This window comes from Petromyzon marinus, chromosome 21 (genome assembly GCF_048934315.1).
Source record: "Petromyzon marinus isolate PM22_M1 ecotype Great Lakes invasive population chromosome 21, UKy_Petmar_22M1.pri1.0, whole genome shotgun sequence".
Taxonomy (NCBI): domain Eukaryota; kingdom Metazoa; phylum Chordata; class Hyperoartia; order Petromyzontiformes; family Petromyzontidae; genus Petromyzon; species Petromyzon marinus.
Window position 1 is genome coordinate 6137523 of NC_133687.1, and position 19820 is coordinate 6157342.

A 19820-nucleotide genomic window follows, 5' to 3' on the forward strand; every position below is an offset into this window, starting at 1 on the left:
TGGATCGAGGGGGCTAAACGGGCGCGGCACGGGCTAGAGAAGAGATGGAGTGACGTGGTACAGGAGGACGTGGAGCTGAGTGGACTTGCCGATGACTGGTACCAGCGGTGTCAAGATCGGCCTCTGTGGAGGAGGCTCGTGAAGGACGCTATTGGATAGTTGGAGGCAGTCGCCCTCCAACAACAACGGAGGGCGGAGGAGCGACGCTCACAACAACGAGCGGAGCGCCGGGTGGATAAAGCACAGCAGGTTGGCACAGTAGGGGGCACAGGTGGTGCATCAGCCAATCGTCTCAGTCATCTCAGTCAGTCGACCCGTGGCACTTGGGTCTGCCCCGTGACCTCTTGCCAGCGGACGTTCGACACTTCACGTGGCCTCAAGGTGCACATAGCCTGGCACAAGCGTCGTGGTGACGTCACCGCTACTAAGTGGCGAATGGCGGTTGTTGTTGTTTGGGGAGCGGTAGTGTAGCGGTTAGCGCGCTGTGCTATGAACCCGGCGACCCGGGTTCGATTCCCGCTCACGTCCAACGCCAGTGACGATTATCTGAACCTGTCCTGGGCCTCCCCTATGTCGACTCAGCCTCAAATGAGTACATGGTGCGGTGTGGTGCTGGTAACCCACCCATCGTGTGCCGTCCCGGCTTTCGTAGCTGCTACTCCCAAACGGCACTTCCCCCCAGGGTCTGTTAAGGCAATACGGGGATTTGTCTTTGTGATGGGGTTTGCGTGGTTGGGGTAGCGGTTGTCACGCTGCACTACGAACCCGAGATCAATTCCCGCTCCTCGCTTTGGTCGGCTCAGCGCAATGTGCAAACATCGCCACTCGGGAAACAAAGTCGGCCTGGCATGTTGCTGGCCACCCACCCCCTCGAGTGCCGTGTCAGACTTCATAGGTGCTCGCGAAGAGCACTTGCCCCAAATAGTGTAGTAAGGCTATACGGGGGATCTTTGTCTTTGTATTGTTCCACATTCCTCATCTTCCTCTTCCTCCCCGTGCCGCCAACACTCCCGCGCGCAGTCCCACACCCATCCCTTGCACAACTCTACCCATCACCACGAACACGCCGACTCACTCACCGCAGCTATCAACGCACCGAGCCACACGGCTATAGACACCCCCGGCTTGCATCAGTCTCTTCGCGCCTCCGATTAGCGCGAAAGAAGTTAAACATATCACACATTACTTACGTACCTGGATTTGAACGTCTCACGGGCAAGTGCTTCGGTTGGCAGGTGAGTGAGCCTCCGATCACGACGAACACGCCGTCGATTTACCCGTGTTCTCCGGATTATAAGACGCACTCCCCGCAACCTCAAGCCCTCCCCCCTACCCCATAAAGCGAACGTTTGGGGTGCGTCTTATAATCCGGTACGTGTGTGTGTGTGCGCGCGCGCGCGAGTGACCAGATCTGCATAAACTTTATTGACACCGCGTTCGGGGTGCGTCTTACTTTCCGGCGCGTCTTATAATCCGGAGGATGCGATATTGTTCCATAATAATCATCAGCAGCCAGGATCAATCCACTGCTCGATGAAGGCCACGACCCACCCCCACGCCCGCCTGTACCAACCGCGGCAAACATCAGTGGCGAGTGGCACCACAGACGTGGTGAAGTATGGGGCCGTCCATAAATGACGTCACGCACCTAGGTGGGGGGGGGGGGGGTTCAGACATTTGTGACGATGTGTGACGACGGGGTGGGGGGGGGGGGTCTGAGAAATGTGACGTCACATCAAAATGCGCAACTTTAAATAAATATAGACAACACGTTCTACTGAAACAAATATACTTTTTTATCTTCTTTGGTTCTTTCGGTAAAGTCACGTAGAATGAGAATAAAGAACCAAAGAAGATTAATCCTTGCAGTCACGAAAGCTTTAAATCGAGACTTTTTATGTTTTCTACCTACAACATCAGAGTGCAGCGCCACATTAAATACGCACAATGACAATAGTTTAAAGCGATTTGAAGCATGTTTTATTTTTTTGGGGAGGGGGGGCAGAGCTTTATGACATCATATTTGAGGGGGGGGGTCTGACTTTTTATGACGCCGTGTGACGAAGGAGGGGGGGGGTCAAAAAATCGTCCAAAATCGCGTGACGTCATTTATGGACTGCCCCCTAACCGCGGCGGATCCACTTATACTGCTGTGTGGACAGAGCTCGAGGAGGGGCGGAAGAGGGGAGGGGGTGAAGAATCTTGCACCGTGGTTTAAAATGCCGCACCGGGCGATCGATTCGAACCGGCGAACCTCTCGCTGGGTTGCAAGTCCGGTGCGTTACCCATCGCAGCACGAGCCGCTCCCCCCACCTCCGGCACTCTCGAGTCTCGACGTGCCCGGTTTGACCGGGGGACGTTCGCGATGTGGTTTCCTGACAGTCCAGAAATGAGACCGGTTTCGCTTCGTATTCTTCTTGGTTCTGTCGGTAACGTCACCACGTAGAAGGGAAACAATAAAATGATTTTAAAAAATATATAAAACAATACAATTCTCACGACGTTTCGACTGCGACACAAGCAATCATCATCAGGTGTGAAAACCACAACGAGAATTTGTTTTAAAAAAAAGTGGCGGTTATTTTTTTTATTATCAGATTTTCGGTTTCGCTTCGTTGTGTATGCGTGCGTGCGTTGAACTTATTTCGCACCGCACGTAGCCAACCGTGCGAATCGGAGGAGCGCGGGTAGGGACAACGAAACTAAGCACACAAAGGCATACTCTTTGTTTTTTTTTTCCGGTAAAGTCACGTAGGTAAAATAAAATAAAAAAACAACTAAATTAAATCACGACGTTTCGGAGGCAACACAAGCTTCCGCCTTCAGGTGGAATAGTCACAGCGTCAAGTGGACAGCTCTGAGATATTCTGCTGTGACTATTCCACCTGAAGACGGAAGCTTGTGTTGCCTCCGAAACGTCGTGATTTAATTTAGTTGTTTTCTTTTATTTCATTTCACCTACGTGACTTTACCGGAAAAAAACCCCAAAAAGTATGAATCCTTGCAGTCACGAAAGCTTCAAATCTAGAACACACAAAGGCATTTCTAAAGAAATGTGTTTTCAACCTAAGTGACTTAAAGGTGTATAGCTCCAGCGGCTTCCTAATATCGGAAGGAAGAGCGTTCCAGACGGCCGCAGAAGCGCGCCTGAAAGCGCGCGACGCGGTTGATCGTCTTCGGTTCGATGGCAGCAGCCAAAAGCCGCTGCTGCTGCGAGGATGAGCGGAATTCGCGTGATTGATGGTATATGTTTCTTGACAAGACATGTGTTACACCACGTGGCCTGATGAGCCCCCCCCCCCACCATAGACTCCAACGGCTGTCATCCATTCTATCGATCTGGCCTCTCTATTTGATGTGCCACGAAGAAGGGTCATTGCCCGAAACGTCTCAGCTATTATATGCTTTACCTTTCTAAGGCCGCCGTGCTATTGACGCAACGTTTCGATTTGTCGTTGTGATTGTTGGCTGCGCTTGTGCACCACTGCCAACGCAGCAGCGGTAGCGTCACCAGATCACTGCTGTTAATAGATTCATGACGCGCCCGGACAGCCAAGTTTCGACTCGCCCTGCCATTAACATATTTTCCGGATTACAAGACGCACCCCCCTCTTTGAATTGTAAATCCATAATTAATGGTTCGAATGACCAGACCTGTCGGCTTCTTGACATCGTGAACGCGATTTGGGGGTGCGTCTTACTTTTTGTGAGCGTATTATAATCCGGAGAAACCGGTACTGCATCAATCATCGCAAGCGACAACCGTGCACTTGACTTGACTTTGTTTACAGTGCACGGATGTTCAGCACAGGGCCGGAGAGTTAGCGAGTCGATGGGATTGAGCAAGACTCTTGTCAGGAGCGGCTCGACCATTTCGGCGAACTGGTCGGTCGCCTCGGGCGCCAAGTTAAGTAGGACGACAAATTCCAGGATAACAATAGAAAAAAAACACAAATAAAATTACCAAGCTGTCGTTATTTCAATTCCCGTGCGCCTACAGAGGGAAATATGAATTATGATTAATTTCTCAACATTTCTGAGAATGTATTGGTTAGACAGACGGACAAACCGAATAATTATGCCTCTGTTTAAAAAAACTGCGCCTCAACAAAACATTAAACGGAAAATATGGGCTACATTTTTTTCCAGTTTACCAAAAACATCAGCCTAGATCTGCCCTTGGGGTTTGCGGGTGGTGGCGCCGATTGCATGGTTCGCCTCGGGCGCCAATTGCTGGCAGCTCGTCTAGGGCCGCCCCTGATTGTTCTTGGGAAAAGAGGATATGGGATGGAATTTTAAAGTGGAGGCAGCATTGCGAGGGAATAAGCGGAAAGAAACGTTTTGTGACCTGCAGTTTGGCGAGTTGGTGGGTGAATGGTGGATCGGTTGGTGAGTGAGCGTGTGAGTGACTGCGCAGTGAATGCACCGTGAGTGAATGCCCCGAGAGTAATTTACCTGGGGAGTGAATTCCCTCTACGCGTTATCTCTCACACAGACTTTGCGAAGCAGTACAAAGCAAGAGTCATGCTGCCCGCCACCGTGAGTTCCTGCGAGAACCACCCACTGCACCGTGTACTCGTCGTGGTTCCGTGTTAACCCTCTGTAGCAGCAAACGCACTCACACATTCATGCCCATACGTTCAGACGTGCCCAGTACATTCATCAGCAGCAGCAGTCGTAGCAGCAGCCATGGTCGATCCACTGCTGGATGAAGGCCTCCCCAAGCCACTGGTCCAAGTGATGTAATAATCCACGCAGCACCTGGGCACGAGCTACGTTCGTCTCTCCATCTGCACGCTGAACATCATCGCGAAACGCCTTTCTGTTCATTGGCTGCCACTCCATCGTTATCCTTGACCGTCCATCACAAACTCGTGACATCAATGCCGATTCACTGCACCCACACGTACACACCTCCGATTAGCACGGTTAGCTATGTACGGTGTGAAAGAAGTTCAACATACGTACACGTTGCACGCGACGATGATGATGCCATTGAAGATGTTCATGTATTTGACGATGATGATGATCAACTTTCTTGTTGATGTTGTAAATTATGGTGGTGATAAATGTGTTGCTGATGATGAAATTGAGGACACTAATGCATTAATAATAATTAAGATTGATGGTGAATTCAATGATGGTGTTCATGATGATGTTTATCAACCAATCAAATGTCGTTTAATATAGCGCCTTTTACAAGAACATGTACAGTATTATGATGTGTATTATGCTGATATTGATGATAGAGATGTAAATGATCATGATTTTCGTTATGATGATGGTGATATGAATAATGATGTTCATGATGATAATGTTAATGATTTTAGTTATGATGACGTTGATATTGACAATGATGTTAATGATGATGATTTTAACTATGATGATGATGCTGATGATTATGTCCCAGGCTCCATCGCGTGGAACCATCCGTCCGAGTACCACGTTTGATGCAAAGACCGATGCAGAGAGACTCAAGAAAGCGATGCGAGGCCTGGGTAACTACTCCCCCACAAACAGGCAACCTTGGACCAACTTTCACCCCAACGTTGGCTCAACGTTGGGCCAATGCTTTCAACCACATGCAAACGTTGAACCAACGCTAGAATGTTTATATATATGTGTATGTTGAACTTCTTTCGCACTGTACGCTACCAACCGTGGCTAACTGGAGTGTGGGGGAACGGACAGCAAACTGAACACAAAAAGCATTTCTAAAGAAATTAATTTTAATTCTAGATGCTTTAAGAGTGCATAGCTCCAGTGGCTTCTTAATATCGGAAGAGCATTCCAGACGGTCGCAGAAGCACATATTAAAGTGCGCGATGCGGTGAGCGTCTTTATTCGATGGCTAGCCAAAAGCCGCTACTGCGTGGATGACCAGAGTTCGCGTGATGGTTTATGCTCCTGTATACCAGATTCATGCCTGGTATACGGGAGGTTGTGGATTCCATCCTGATGCCTGTATATTTGGAGTTTGCATATCCTCCCCGTGGTCGCATGGATTTTTCTCCGGGTCCTCCGGTTTTGTTCCTCAACATTTAGAATCAACACGCGTTTAGAGTAATTGGCTGCTATAAATTTCAATATAAGCCACTTCGTTATTATTTGTGGCCAGGTCCATTTTTAAAAGAGCTATATAGCTCAGTGGGCCTTACCTGATAAATATATATTTTTTAACATTGTTATGTACGTCGAACTTCTTTCACGCCGGGTGTAGCCAACCGTGCTAAGCGGAGGTGCGGGGGAAAGACAACAAACTAAATGCAGAAAAGCAGTTCTATAGAAATTAGTTTTCAACCATGCGGCGGCGTGTGGCGTCGCCAGGCACGGACGAGGATGCGATGATCGACGTCCTGACACAGCGGAGCGCCGCTCAGCGACAGCAAATCACCGTGGCGTTCCGCAGCCTCACGGGGAAGGTGACAGAGACTCGGAGTAGGCGCGCACACAACCCGAACGTGACCCCTATCCCCCGAAACCCTACATACAGCAAAAACACAACCACACTGAACCTCAACCATAAGCCGAGCCCAGCATAGAAACCCTGCAGGAGGTCACAGGTTCGATTCCGGACCCTGGCGATGCCTGATGTGTATTTGGAGTCCGCGTGATCTCTCTCATTACACGTCCCTGCCTCCCTTCTCCACATTTACAAACACGCGTTTGTGTCGATGATGATGAAGCCACTTTGATGAGGTATCACGTGTGGCCAGGTCGCCTATGAAAAATAGCCGAAAGCACAGTGGCCTTTACCTGATGAAGAATAAGGTAGTTGAGTAAACAGCCATAACTTAAATCCTAACCATAACCCGAATTCTAAACCCGAAGTACAAACCCCAGCTTAAACCCTAACCCAAAACACGAACCCTAAACCAAAATAAAAAATCTAACCCATGACCTATATACTTGGTTGTCTCTGGCCTGAGCCCCTAAAAGCAGCAACACTCTAGCGCTGTCTTTGCACGAATAAACATCCGTGAGGTTTTACTGAATAGGTTATAATTAAATATTTTCTTAAATTACACGCTCATCCCCGCTCCCCCACGCAACGCTCACCCTCAGCCCCACTCTCTCACTGACAGTCGCTGGTGTCGGAGGTGGAATCTGAGGTGTCCGGAGACCTGGGAAGACTCCTCGTGTCTCTGCTGCTCACGCCGGCCATGCTGGATGCGCAGGACCTGCGGAACGCCATGAAGGTGAGCGACAGGGTGGGTGGGCGAGCGACGGGGTGGGTGGGTGACTGAAGGGGAGGGCAGGTGTGTGAGCTGCAGGGCGAGTGGGTGAGTGAGTGGGTGAGACGGTAAGTGAAGGAGTGTGTGGGTGAGTCTATCGGTAAATAATTAAATGAGTGAGAGTGTGAGTTGATAAGTGCGTCAATTTCTTGAGTGAGTTTATGAACTCCGGACTTGCTGGGTGAGTGAGTGGGTGGGTGAGTGGATGGGTGAGTGGATGGGTGAGTGAATGGGTGAGTTGGTGGGTGATTGAGTGGTGGGTAAGTGGGTGAGTGAGTGAGTGAGTGAGTCGGTGAATGAGTGGGTGAGTGAGTTTACTCGCCTGTCCCTCCACAGGGCGCCGGTACCAATGAGGAGACTCTAATGGAGATCCTCGGCACCCGGACCAACAAACAGCTGGGGGAGCTGGTGCTCGCATACCGCGAGGGTACCGGCGCTCACCGCTTCCACGCAGTTCACCAGCCCTCACGACCCAGCTCGGCAGCCCTCACCACCACCCAGCTCACTGGCCCTCACCACTATCAATCACCTTGCTTACCTGACCCTCCCCACCATCACTCAGCTCACCTGCGTCAAAGTTGTGGCCATGATTCAATATCGCAATGCAATTCGAGAATAGATTACCACACAGTAATTTCACTTATAATGTAGCTGCTTCTCGTGGCTGGAGAGGTCACATGACCACATTACCTACAACACGTAGGAATCAAAATACATCAATGTCCCCCAATGTCTCCCACAATCTCTCAATGTCTCCAAATGTCTCCCACTGTCTCCTAACGTCTCCTCATGTCTCCCACTGTCCCCAAATGTCTCCCACAATCTCCCAATGTCTTCCAATGTCTCCCGCTGTCTTCTAATATGTTACCATGTCTCCCACTGTCTCCTGATGTCTCCCACTGTCTCATAATGTCTCCCACTATCTTCGAATGTATCCCACTGACTCCCGCTGTCGTCCACCGTTTGCCAATGTATCCCATTGTCCGCCAATGTCTCCCAATGTCTTCCCATGTCTCTGGCCGTCTTCCACAGAGTACAAGACTAGCCCTGACGATGACATTGGCTCTGATACGACCGGCTACTTTGAAAAGACACTTCTGACCCTGCTGAGGGTGAGACACAAAGAACAGGGCTCGGAGTTGAGAGTCAGAGTTAGGGTTGGTGTCCGAAGTCAGGGGAAGCGTGTTAAAGGTTATTGTGAGGGTTGTGGTTAGGGGTCGGTTACGGCTCGGTGATGAAGACCACATTGATGATCATGATGACGAGGGTGAGCCAGAGGAAATGAGTGTTAAGGTTACAGTTGGGATTAGAATTAGGGTTGGTATTAGGGGTAAAGGTTATGGTTGATGATGGCAGCGACAATGATGGTGACTACAGTAGCTATGAAGATGATGATGACTCTGATTATTGTATGTTGAACTTCTTTCGCGCCATACGTAGCCAACCGTGCCAATCGACAACACTGATGATGACTGATTATTAAGGCGAAGGCAACACTGATGATGATTATACTGATGATGATGATGACCTCCCCAGGGCAGCCGTGATGAAAGTGGAAAACCAGACCTCCAGCAGGCACAGAAGGATGCAAAGGTAAAGGTCAAGAGGTCGCGTGTCCGGATTGTGGGGTGGTAGCAGCAAGTGTCATGGGAAATAGAGGGGGCTCGGAGGAACGTGAGTGGGGGAGCGCGGGTGGCTCAGAGGTCAGAGCGCTGAGCCAGCACCACTGAGTCCCTGGGTTCGAATCCAGGGTTCAGCCGCCTGTGGTTAAACCGGGCTCTCAAATGTGGCGAGTTGATGGTCTCGGCCTGGTCACCAGTGATTACATAGAGAGCCACAGACTTACACAGAGACCCATAGACTCACATAGAGACCCAAAGATTCACATAGAGACCTAAACACTCACACAGAGACCCGTAGACTCACACAACGACCCATCGACTTAGACAGAGATCCATAGACTCACATAGAGACCCATAAACTCACATAGAGACCCATAGACTCACACAGAGACCCATAGGCTCGCACAGAGAACTATAGACTCACATAGAGACCCATTTACTCACTTAGAGAGCCATAGGCTCACACAGAGACCCATAGACTCACACAGAGACCCATATACTGAGTGTTGAGTCGATGGTTTCAACCCAGTCACCAATGATTGCACATGTAGGAAAAATAAGCAATCATTTGCACTTAATTTGGATAAATTCCAGCAGAGCATTAAAATATCAACGACTAATTTGTAATATTGCGCCCCGTGCCTGACATCCAGAATAATGATTTGTATTAATATTGGGGGAAAAGGTGCAATGACTGCACCCCACCTAAGCCCAGCACCAGACCTCACCTCCACTCACAGGGAGAGGGAGCCTGCATGTGTGTGCGTGGTGCTGGCCACCTACCGGTGCTTCGAACCTGGTGATCCAGATTCGATTCCCGCTCATGGTCAAGACACCTGGTCCTGGGCCTCCCCTAGGTCGAATCAGCCTCAAATGAGTACCTGGTGCAATGTGTAAACATTGCCACTAGGGAGACAAAGGCGGTCGGGCATTGTGTTGGCCACCCACCCCCTCGTGTGCCGTGCCGGCCTTTATAGGTGCTCGCTAACAGCACTTGTCCCAGCAGTCTGTTCATGCTACGCGGGGGATCTTCGTCTTTGCGTGGTGTGGACCCCAGGTGCTGTACGAGGCTGGAGAGAAGAAGGTCGGGACGAATGAGGATACGTTCATCTCCGTGCTGTGTGGCCGCAGCGTCCCGCAGCTCAAGCTGGGTGAGTGGGACGCCCGATCCCAGTCATCGGCAGCGCGGCAGCGGCGACATTCGCGCTGCCTCGCAGCAACTAGGACCTGGGTTCGGTTCCCGACTCAGGCGTCTTTCTGCGTAGAGTGTGTGTGTTCTCCCCCCGTTCTGCAGAGCCCAGTTCGATTCGCGCTTACGGCCAACACCCAGTGACGATTATCTGAATCAGCCCTGGGCCTCTCTTAGGTCGACTCAGCCTCAAATGAGTACCCGGTGCAGTGTGTCTAAACATCGCTACTGGGAGACAAACGCTGGCCACCCACTCCCTTCGTGTGCCATGGCGGCCTTCGTAGGCTATAAGGGGAATCTTTGTCTTTGTATTGTTAACCGGTATTTGTAAAAAAATTCAGAAAAATTACACCACTAATTATTCAATTCGGATCAAACAGCAGCAGCAACATTGTGCCCCCTCCCTTACCGTGAAAGAAACGTGGCAGAATCCTCCTGAAAAAGAGTCTTGAGATTTGGTGAGGTCGAATATTTTGTTATCGAACGAAAAAGTTTTATTTTTGTCTCTCTTTTCAAAATTCCTTCTCCTACATCTCTTTCTGCCAACTCCCTCCTCATCCCCTGGGGCTTTCTTCATCTCCCTCATTCAGGTTTCCCATTCGCCACGGTGGCAAGGTGTTAACCATCTCGCCTGGTATACAGGAGGTCGTGAGCGAGGTCCCAACCCTGACGCCTGCTGTATATTTGGAGTTTGCATGCTCACTCTCCCCGTGATCACGTGGATTTTTCTCCAGGCCCTCCGATTTTCCCTCCACATTTATAATCAACATGCGTTTCGAGTATTTGGTTGCTATACATATACACATAAGCCACTTCGTTGAGCTATCGTTTGTGGCCAGGTCGCTTCTGAAAAAGAGCACGTATAGCTCAATGGGCCTTACCTAGTAAAATGAAAAAGTTAAGTTTTTGTTTAAATCATAATAATTTGCAGCACGTGGTGAATCCAGTGCTGGACAAGACGCCGTGTCTGTCATTGGGGTTGTTTGACCTACTTAACCACGCCGGTGCCCGTGTGTGCATGTGTTCTCCACATGGTAGTGTAGTGGTTAGCGCGCTGCGCTACAAACCTGGCGACCTGTATTCAAATCCCACTCATGACCAACACCAGTGACGATTATTTGAACCGGTCCTGCGCCTCCACTAAGTCGACTCAGCCTCAATTGAGTACCTGGTGCAGTGTGTAAACATCGCCACTGGGGGGACAAAGGTGGCCAGGCGTGGTGCTGGCCCCCCACCCCCTCGTGTGCCGTGCTGGCCTTCATAGGTGCTGCCCGCTAACAGCACTTGCCCCAACAGTCTGTTCAGGCTATACGGGGGATCTGTGTCTTTGTTATCCACAGTGTGTGAGGAGTACCGCAAGGTGAGCTCCAAGGACCTGGAGGACGTCATCAAGAGCGAGACTTCAGGGTCCTTCAGAGACCTACTGCTGGTCATAGGTGCGGACGCACGTGCACATGTACACACGGACAAATATCCCTCGTATAGACTTATCAGACTGCTAAACTAAACTAGAAAACAAACAATTTGTAATTTTACCACGTAAGGCTCACCGAGCTGAATAGCTCTTTTTCAGAAGCGACCTGGCCACACATGATGACTCAACGCAGTGGCATATCATGCGGACATTTATAGCAGCCAAATACTCGAAACGCGTGGTTCTAAATGTGGAGGGAAAAACCGTAGAGTCCGGAGAAAAATCCACGCAACCACGGGGACAACACGCAAACTCCAAATATACAGCAGCAGACGTCAGGATCGGGATCAAACCCACGTCTCCCTGTATACCAGGCGAGGTAGTTAACATCCCACCACCGTGTCACCCCTGTTGGGGCAAGTGCTGCTAGTGAGCACCTATGGCTAGCGCTGTGCCCGCCCGCCTTTCTCTCCCCAGTGGCAATGTTTCATGCACACTGCACGAGGTACTCAATTAAGGTTGAACCGACCTAGGGGAGGCCCAGGACCGGTTCAGATATTTGTCGCCAATGTTGGCCGTGAGCAGCGAAATAACTGGGGTCGCTGAGTTCAGAGTGCAATTCAGTGCTAACCACTGCGCCGCCACTCCCCACACACGCGCACACACACACACACACACCTACAAGTGTACAACATACGCACATTTCTCTGCGCAGCACAACGTCACACATCCATCTCGCTGGGGAGGTGTAGGCGGATGTATGGAGAAGTCGGATACGTGAGCGGCACAGTGGCATCATGGTAGTGGCACTCGCGCCTCGCAGCCAGAAGGTCCCCGGGTCGCTTCCTGACTGCTGTGTGCGTGGAGTTTGCTCTGCGTGGGTTTTCGTCCAGGTTCCCTGGTGGCCTCCCCCCCCATAGCTAAAACACTGACACAACGTAACCGGCATCGGCCAAAATACATTCCAATGCGGGGTCACACACACACAGCAGCAGCAGCAGCTGCGGCATCTGTCCCTCCTGCAAAAACTTGGCAGGACCCTCCTGAAAAAGTCTTGAGACTCTATGAAGCTTTCCTGGGTAAACAAGCGTAGTGATAGTAATATGCACAAACATTGCACTGGGTGTGGGCAGTCGATTGGTCAGGGCGGATCGTGCAACGGTTGGAAACGCTACGATGTTCTGCACCTTTAAACTCCGCGAATGAAGCGGAGGCTCCCTTTGACGGCCTGGCCTGTCAGCTTTCCCTCTGCGTCTGTGTTGTTCTCTTGCAGTGAAGTGTGCCAAGAACACCGCCACCTATTTCGCTGAGCGACTGAACTCGGCATGCAAGGTGAAAAGGAAACATTGGAGCATCCATTGATTTAAAACCGCTTCGGAAATCCATATATGCGATGAAAATTGCCATGCATTCAGTTCATTTGAGCTGTATTTTTTTTTTAGCAGGTAAGGCCAACTGAGCTGTATAGCTCTTTTTCAGAAACGACCTGGCCATAAATTACCGCTCAACCAAGTGACTTATCGTGTGGAATTCTTATTGAAGCCAAATGCTCTAAACGTGTGATGTTGATTCCAAACGTGGAGGGAAAAACCGGAGGACCCGGAACAAACGTCCACGCGACCACGGGGAGAGTGAACACACAAATTCCAAATACACAGCAGGCATCAGGGTCAGGATCGAACCCACAACCTCCTGGATACCAGGCGAGGGAGATCACTTTTCACCACCGTGGCTGGATAAGGCTGAGAGGGTCTTCGTACATGGGGATGCTGCGTGCACTCACACGTGCGTTGTTAAATCTACTCCAGGCATTCATTTTATTCATGCACAGAGAGCCCTCTTGACAATCCACTGCTGGGCTTCAGAGGATTATTTATCCATAGTTCACCCGAGCATGAAGGGGAGCTGGAGGGGGGATAAACCCCCGTTTCCCCCCCCCACCCTTCCCCACCGCTACTAAAGGATCAGCCCCCATTTTCAAGTCTTGTAGTTAGGTCAGAAATTATTTTAAAAACAGCAGTTGTAGATCTTCCGGAAGCTTCGCACCAATTGCCCATTGATCGTCTGCTTTGGTAAAGGGCAAAAGCGCAGCCCTGCAATTGCTTCACTCGTGCCACTACTGTGGCAGGTCCTCCGCGAGAGGGAGCTCTGGAGAGACCCTAGGCAGGTGGGATACACGCACGCTACGCCCAGTGTTGGTATCGATCCCGTCGTTTAATTCCCCTGGCTTCATTTCGCTCGATCTCACCGTTCTGCTGTCGCTGCTGGGTGGGGATCTGAATGCAATGCACCTCCGCTTAGCACGGTTGGCCACGTACGGTGCAGATGAAGTTCAACATACATACGTACGGCGCACCTCCGATGAGGATGGTTAGCTATGTACGGTGCAAAAGAAGTTCAAGATGCATACCTCCGACGAACACAGTTGGCTATGTATGGTGCGAAAGAAGTTCTACATACATACATACGACGCACCCTCCGATTAGCATGGTTAGCTATGTATTGTGTGAAAGAAGTTCTACATACATACAGCGAAGCGATGGGACATTACAGCATTTCGTCCGACAACACAGTGGCCCGAGAGCCAGACCAGACCGCACGACAAACAAACACGGATCGTCGATGCTCAATCTATTTAGCGGTTACCACTCGCTGACAGCTTAACACTGCCTCCCTCGTGCCACCTATGAAGTGTGCATGCTCCCCCCACCCCACTATGCTGCAGGGCTGCGTAACCTCTCACGCCCCACCCCCCCCCCCCCCGCCTCGGTGGGACAGGGCTGCGGGACGCAAGACCGCACGCTCATCCGCGTGCTGGTGTCCCGTAGCGAAATTGACCTCCAGGACGTGAAGGTCCAGTACCTGGAAAAGTACGGAAAGCCCCTGAGCCAGGTCATCAAGGTGAGAACAGTTCGCCGGATCTTTTTTTTTTCCACCGCGCAGCTGCACTGAGCTGGCTCAGCATGGTCCTGGCACCAGGTTCTGTCCACTGCAATGTCGCCAAGGTCGTATGCGGCATACGAGTCGACACGTGTGTAAGGCGCTGGGGTGGCAAGATGTTAACTTCTTCGCCTAGTATACAGGAGGTCGTTGATTCGATCCCGACCCCGATGCCTGCTGTATATTTGGAATGTGTGTATCTCTCTCCCCGTGGCCACGTGGATTTTTCTCCGGACTCTAAAGTTTTTAGATTTAAAGCTTTCGTGACTGCAAGGATCCATACTCTCTGATTTTTGTTATTTTATATTTTTTACCTACGTGACTTTACCAATAGAACCAGAGAGTGTGTCTAAAGTTTTTCCCTCCACATTTACAAACGTGCATTTCAAGTATTTGGCTGCTATAAATGTCCACATGATAAGCCACTTCGTAATCATTTGTGGCCAGGTCGCTTCTGAAAAAGAGCTATTCAGCTCAGTGGTCCTTACCTGGTAAAATTACAAAAAATAGTTGAATAGACAACGCGGTGGCTCCGCGTCCTAGCAGCGTACAGACCAATGTCACGGTGAGCAGGAGGAGAGGTGCCTGGCTGGGCCCGTTGATAGCGTTGCCACCTCTGATGTCTAAAAAAAACGGGACACGTCGTTGGAAGAAGACGAATGCCTCGCGATAGCAGCGGAGGGCGGAGGGGGAGTACTGCGTGTGAACGCGATATATTCATTACCACGCAAAGAGGTCCATATTGACTGAGTTGTAATGAAACCATCTTCTCAAGTGTCGCGAGATGATGGACTCGGCACTGATGTCTTCCTCCATACAGACTCACGGACTAAGGTAAAAGGCCCACGGACTTGCATAAAAAATAATAGATTTACAATCTTCTTTTTTCGTATGGCTGATGCAGAGCGACAACTACAATTTCACATTCAGGTGGTCAACCCAGATAACTGTCAGGAGCAGCAGAATGTATCGCCATAATGTCTCCTTCGTATTTGTGGATCGGGCACTGCGTCATTATGTTGTACATTCTGTTCTAGATGACCACAGTCGCATAATGGAGAGTTTTTAAAGCTCCATTTGTTCATCAGGTATCCGCATCTGTGCAGTGGATGCGATTTAGGGTGGATCATGAGCTTCGTGGAAGATTAAACCCAAGGGATCTTATACGTTGGGTCTTTCACGAGGTGTCTGTTTGCGAGTTCTTTTGAACTCCATTTAGCTCTCGATTAGATTCACACCGAGACCCATATACTTCACACAGACATGCATGGAGACCCAGAGATTCGCACAGGGACGGCGTAGTAAGACCCGCGCAGACCGCGTTGCCACCTAAGCCTCGTGTTCTCTCAGGTAGAGAAGTCGGGGTCAATTGTGCTTCACCCGTGGGCCTCTCCCGTGTGTTCCCAGGAGGAGACGTCCGGGGACTACCTCAAGGCCCTGCTCAAGGTGTGCGGAGATAATGCGTGAGGGAGCCCGTGGGAACCCGTGAGTGGCAGGAGGAGGGACCCAGCGAACGTGGAACGTTGAGGCAACGTTGGGCCAGCCACGGTGCTGACGTTTAGGGCAGTGTCGGCATGTTTACTGGCAATTTGCAGCATCACCATCATCTACACCATCATAAAATGAAACACTCACGTGTTATGCATACATTTTACGTAGATAAATTCAGGGGTGCGGGAAGCCACAAAAAAGTGCAAAGGTAGCCAGAACAATCGCCCAAGCTTTGTGGTCCTAGATTGTTGATGTTTGGCTAACTCCATCAGTCATTATCCCTGTGGGAAGAAACCGGAGCACCCAGACATGCGAGTGGGTTGACGTGCTACGGATGGAATACAGATGGAAATTAATCAACTTGGGTGTACTACCATCATATCCTGGCGAGCCGGGAGATAGCAACCTCATCGGATGACAGAGACGCGTAAGCCACTATCATAACCACTATCATCATCAGTGTCATAATTACCATCATCACAACCACCATTGTCATCATCGGTGTCACGATCACCACCACAACCACCATCGTCATCACTGCCATCATCATCAGTATCATCATTACCATCATCACAACAGTGTCACTATCATCACCACCAACATAATCAGCCGCATCATCAGCAGAGGCCGCATCATCAGCAGGTTAAATAAAGGATGCCAAGTCAGAGGAGACACTGTCCAGACCATGCCCACTCGCTTTTCTCAACAATCGTAGATGCTTTTCTTGAACCTGCGTCCGTGTCCTCCGCGCGCTCCTCCTCTCTGTCTCTTGTTGCGCCGCATCTCTCCACGCTTTTGTGGCACTTTTCAGTTTTCCTTCCAATCTCTTGTTGGGGTTTTTTGTTTGGTTGTTTGTTCCATGACCCCATTTAGAATCCGTGTTTCACAGTAGCCCGTGTGCTAGAGTGGCATACCCGTCAACCCCTCGTCATTGCCCTATCTTGTACCAGACCAATTCAGACCTTACCCTTGTAAATCTCAACGTTCGTCTTACGAAGTGCCATCACAAGGGAGAAACACAAATAGACAGAAAAATGTGTCCGTATTGAAATGGCTGTACGCCGTATGGACCTGAAAACTCAATTTCCCTGTACAAGAACACGGGGTCAAACCGTATGGGTTGACACGGTATGGCAGTGATGGTGGTGTTGGCAACTTGTGGATTTACTATTACGAGCGAGATGATTGTGATTGATTGATGATTCCGATTGTTTACCCAAGGATTAAAGCCTCGCAAAGTCTCAAGCCTTTTTATTATTATTATTACACGCTTTCTATTAACTCTGTTGCTGTCGTATCCTCAAATCTTGTAACTCAATTTTAACTCACTTCCCAATGTAGTATCGACTGCAAACTTGGTATACGTATGTCATACTGATGACAATACTATATTCTATCATAAAAATACAAAAAATATTTTTAAACATTATTTTTTATATGTTATGTTTCGCCTTGGGTCTAATTGTCCACGCTCAACTGACGTTGGCTGTAAATCACCACGGTCCCCATACGTTGTGGCAAGCTTCGGGGCCACTTCCTGGAGTCGTGGAGTTCTTCCATTACTAGTACGGTACATTTCATTAAAGCATGTTTAAAAAAAAACGTTTTTTTTATTATTACTTATTTTCAGGATTCAATCATCTGGGGGCTGTTGCCGCTACTGCTGCTGTTGCCGCTTGGCAATAGTGCACTCACACCAACACACTTGTCAAGTGTGGGCCCCTAAATAATTATTTGATTATAATCAAATATATAATCGGCAACGTTTCAGGCAATGGTTAAATGTGCGATGGGGGTATTGCCCAAAACGTCGCTTATTGTATATTGTTATCTCCTTTTAAGGCCACACACACACGTCGTTACTGACGACGTGTGTGTGTGTTTTGAGTTTCTTGCGAGGTAACGCTCTGCTGCCTGCAACAGTACAATTGCACGTGGTGGTCCAGATGTCCAGTGACCCCCCCCCAATGAATTGACCCCTAAAATATTTTGTTCCTTTGCACGTTCATTTCAGTTCATTTATTTTGGTATAGCCCTGTGAGACATTCGGCGTTTGAAATTAAAACAGAAATGAGCGTGCAAAAGAACAAAAAATGTTAGTCAATGGGGGGGGGGGGGGGGGGGGGGAGTCACAAGACACCTGGACCACCCTGTACAGTCCGCTGTATATTGAATGCTAATTCCGAACCTGGATGCTGACTCGGTCCGTCTAGATTTATTGGAATAAGCAGCACACACACACACTCTCGTGGATAAGAAGTACCCCCCGGGGGACCGTGACTCGCGTGTCCGTTCATGCACCTTCGTGCCATTGGCACCGTTATGCAGTTGTTTATTTGCTCCTCGTTATCATTCGCACGAACATCATCCACCGTCAATGTCTCCGAGAATCGTCCCGTTGCGCAAGTGACTGCGCGCTCCCTCACAATTTCAGAGCCCTTTATACGACCGCGGTCCCTTGCGAGAGTCGAACCGCAAAGGAACGCAGTCCTTCTGTGAAGTCGCCGTCGGTGTAGACCAGCGCATTATAAATAACCGCGGTTCCTTGTGAGTCTATACAATATTACGGAGCAAATCATTGCGGTCCCTTATATGACTGTAAATGACTGCGGTCCCTTATTAATATTACATCCAAATGGCCACGGTCCCTTATTAATATTACATCTAAATGGTCGCGGTCCCTTATTAATATTACATCCAAATGGCCGCAGTCCCTTATTAATATTACATCCAAATGATCGCGGTCCCTTATTAATACATCCAAATGGCCGCGGTCCCTTATTAATATTACATCCAAATGGCCACGGTCCCTTATTAATATTACATCCAAATGGCCACGGTCCCTTAATAATATTATATTCAAATGGCCGCGGTCCCTTATTAATATTACATCCAAATGGTCGCGGTCCCTTATTAATATTACATCCAAATGGTCGCAGTCCCTTATTAATATTATATTCAAATGGCCACGTTCCCTTATTAATATTACATCCAAATGGTCGCGGTCCCTTATTAAGATTACATCCAAATGGTCGCGGTCCCTTATTAATATTACATCCAAATGGTCGCGGTCCCTTATTAATATTACATCCAAATGGTCGCGGTCCCTTATTAATATTATATTCAAATGGCCACGTTCCCTTATTAATATTACATCCAAATGGTCGCGGTCCCTTATTAATATTACATCCAAATAGTCGCGGTCCCTTATTAATATTACATCCAAATGGTCGCGGTCCCTTATTAATATTACATCCAAATGGTCGCGGTCCCTTATTAATATTACATCCAAATGGTCGCGGTCCCTTATTAATATTACATCCAAATGGTCGCGGTCCCTTATTAATATTATATTCAAATGGCCACGTTCCCTTATTAATATTACATCCAAATGGTCGCGGTCCCTTATTAATATTACATCCAAATGGTCGCGGTCCCTTATTAATATTACATCCAAATGGCCACGGACGACAATCCATAGCTGACAACCCACGCGCTTGACTAGAATTCTTGTACAGTGAAACCTTGGATTGCGAGCATAATTCATTCCGGAAACGTGCTCGTAATCCAAAGCACTCGTATATCATAAGAAATCATGGAAACTCAGATTATTCGTTCCACAACCCAAAATTACTGTATTCATATAAAAATGATTAATACAAAATACCTTTTTATATTTTTATTATTTAAATTTAATATAAAGTAATCAAATTTATTAATTACATTTAATCGTGGCTGGTGTGAGGGAGACGAGAGAGAGGATGAGGGTTATTGTACAGATGAGGGTTATTGTACAGTTACTAAAGAAGTCACTACACTTGGATACAAAATAAAAAAAAATATTTACGCACACACACGTGGTCACAGCACTATAGTACTGTGGTAAACAGTATACACGTGGTCACAACACTATAGTACTGTAGCAAACG

General features: G+C 48.9%; 1 protein-coding gene across 3 annotated transcripts; it reads left to right on the forward strand.

Moving 5' to 3' along the window:
- Nucleotides 1-970: 970 nt before the first annotated feature.
- On the forward strand, nucleotides 971-17136 carry LOC116944457 (annexin A3-like). 3 transcript variants are annotated; one of them, XM_032958081.2, is made up of 13 exons: nucleotides 971-1235; nucleotides 4496-4539; nucleotides 5411-5498; nucleotides 6328-6422; nucleotides 7086-7199; nucleotides 7572-7662; nucleotides 8268-8347; nucleotides 8772-8828; nucleotides 9915-10008; nucleotides 11387-11482; nucleotides 12734-12792; nucleotides 14239-14361; nucleotides 15808-17136. In XM_032958081.2, the coding sequence occupies exons 2-13, from the start codon at nucleotides 4525-4527 to the stop codon at nucleotides 15865-15867; spliced, it is 972 nt and encodes a 323-aa protein (XP_032813972.1). In that variant the 5' UTR covers nucleotides 971-1235; nucleotides 4496-4524; the 3' UTR covers nucleotides 15868-17136. The 3 variants fall into 3 exon arrangements, with proteins under 3 accessions (XP_032813972.1, XP_075924583.1, XP_075924584.1); XM_076068468.1 differs by lacking the exon at nucleotides 971-1235 and adding an exon at nucleotides 3724-3905 and having other exon boundaries at nucleotides 4494-4539; XM_076068469.1 differs by lacking the exon at nucleotides 971-1235 and adding an exon at nucleotides 3952-4389.
- Nucleotides 17137-19820: the final 2684 nt, after the last annotated feature.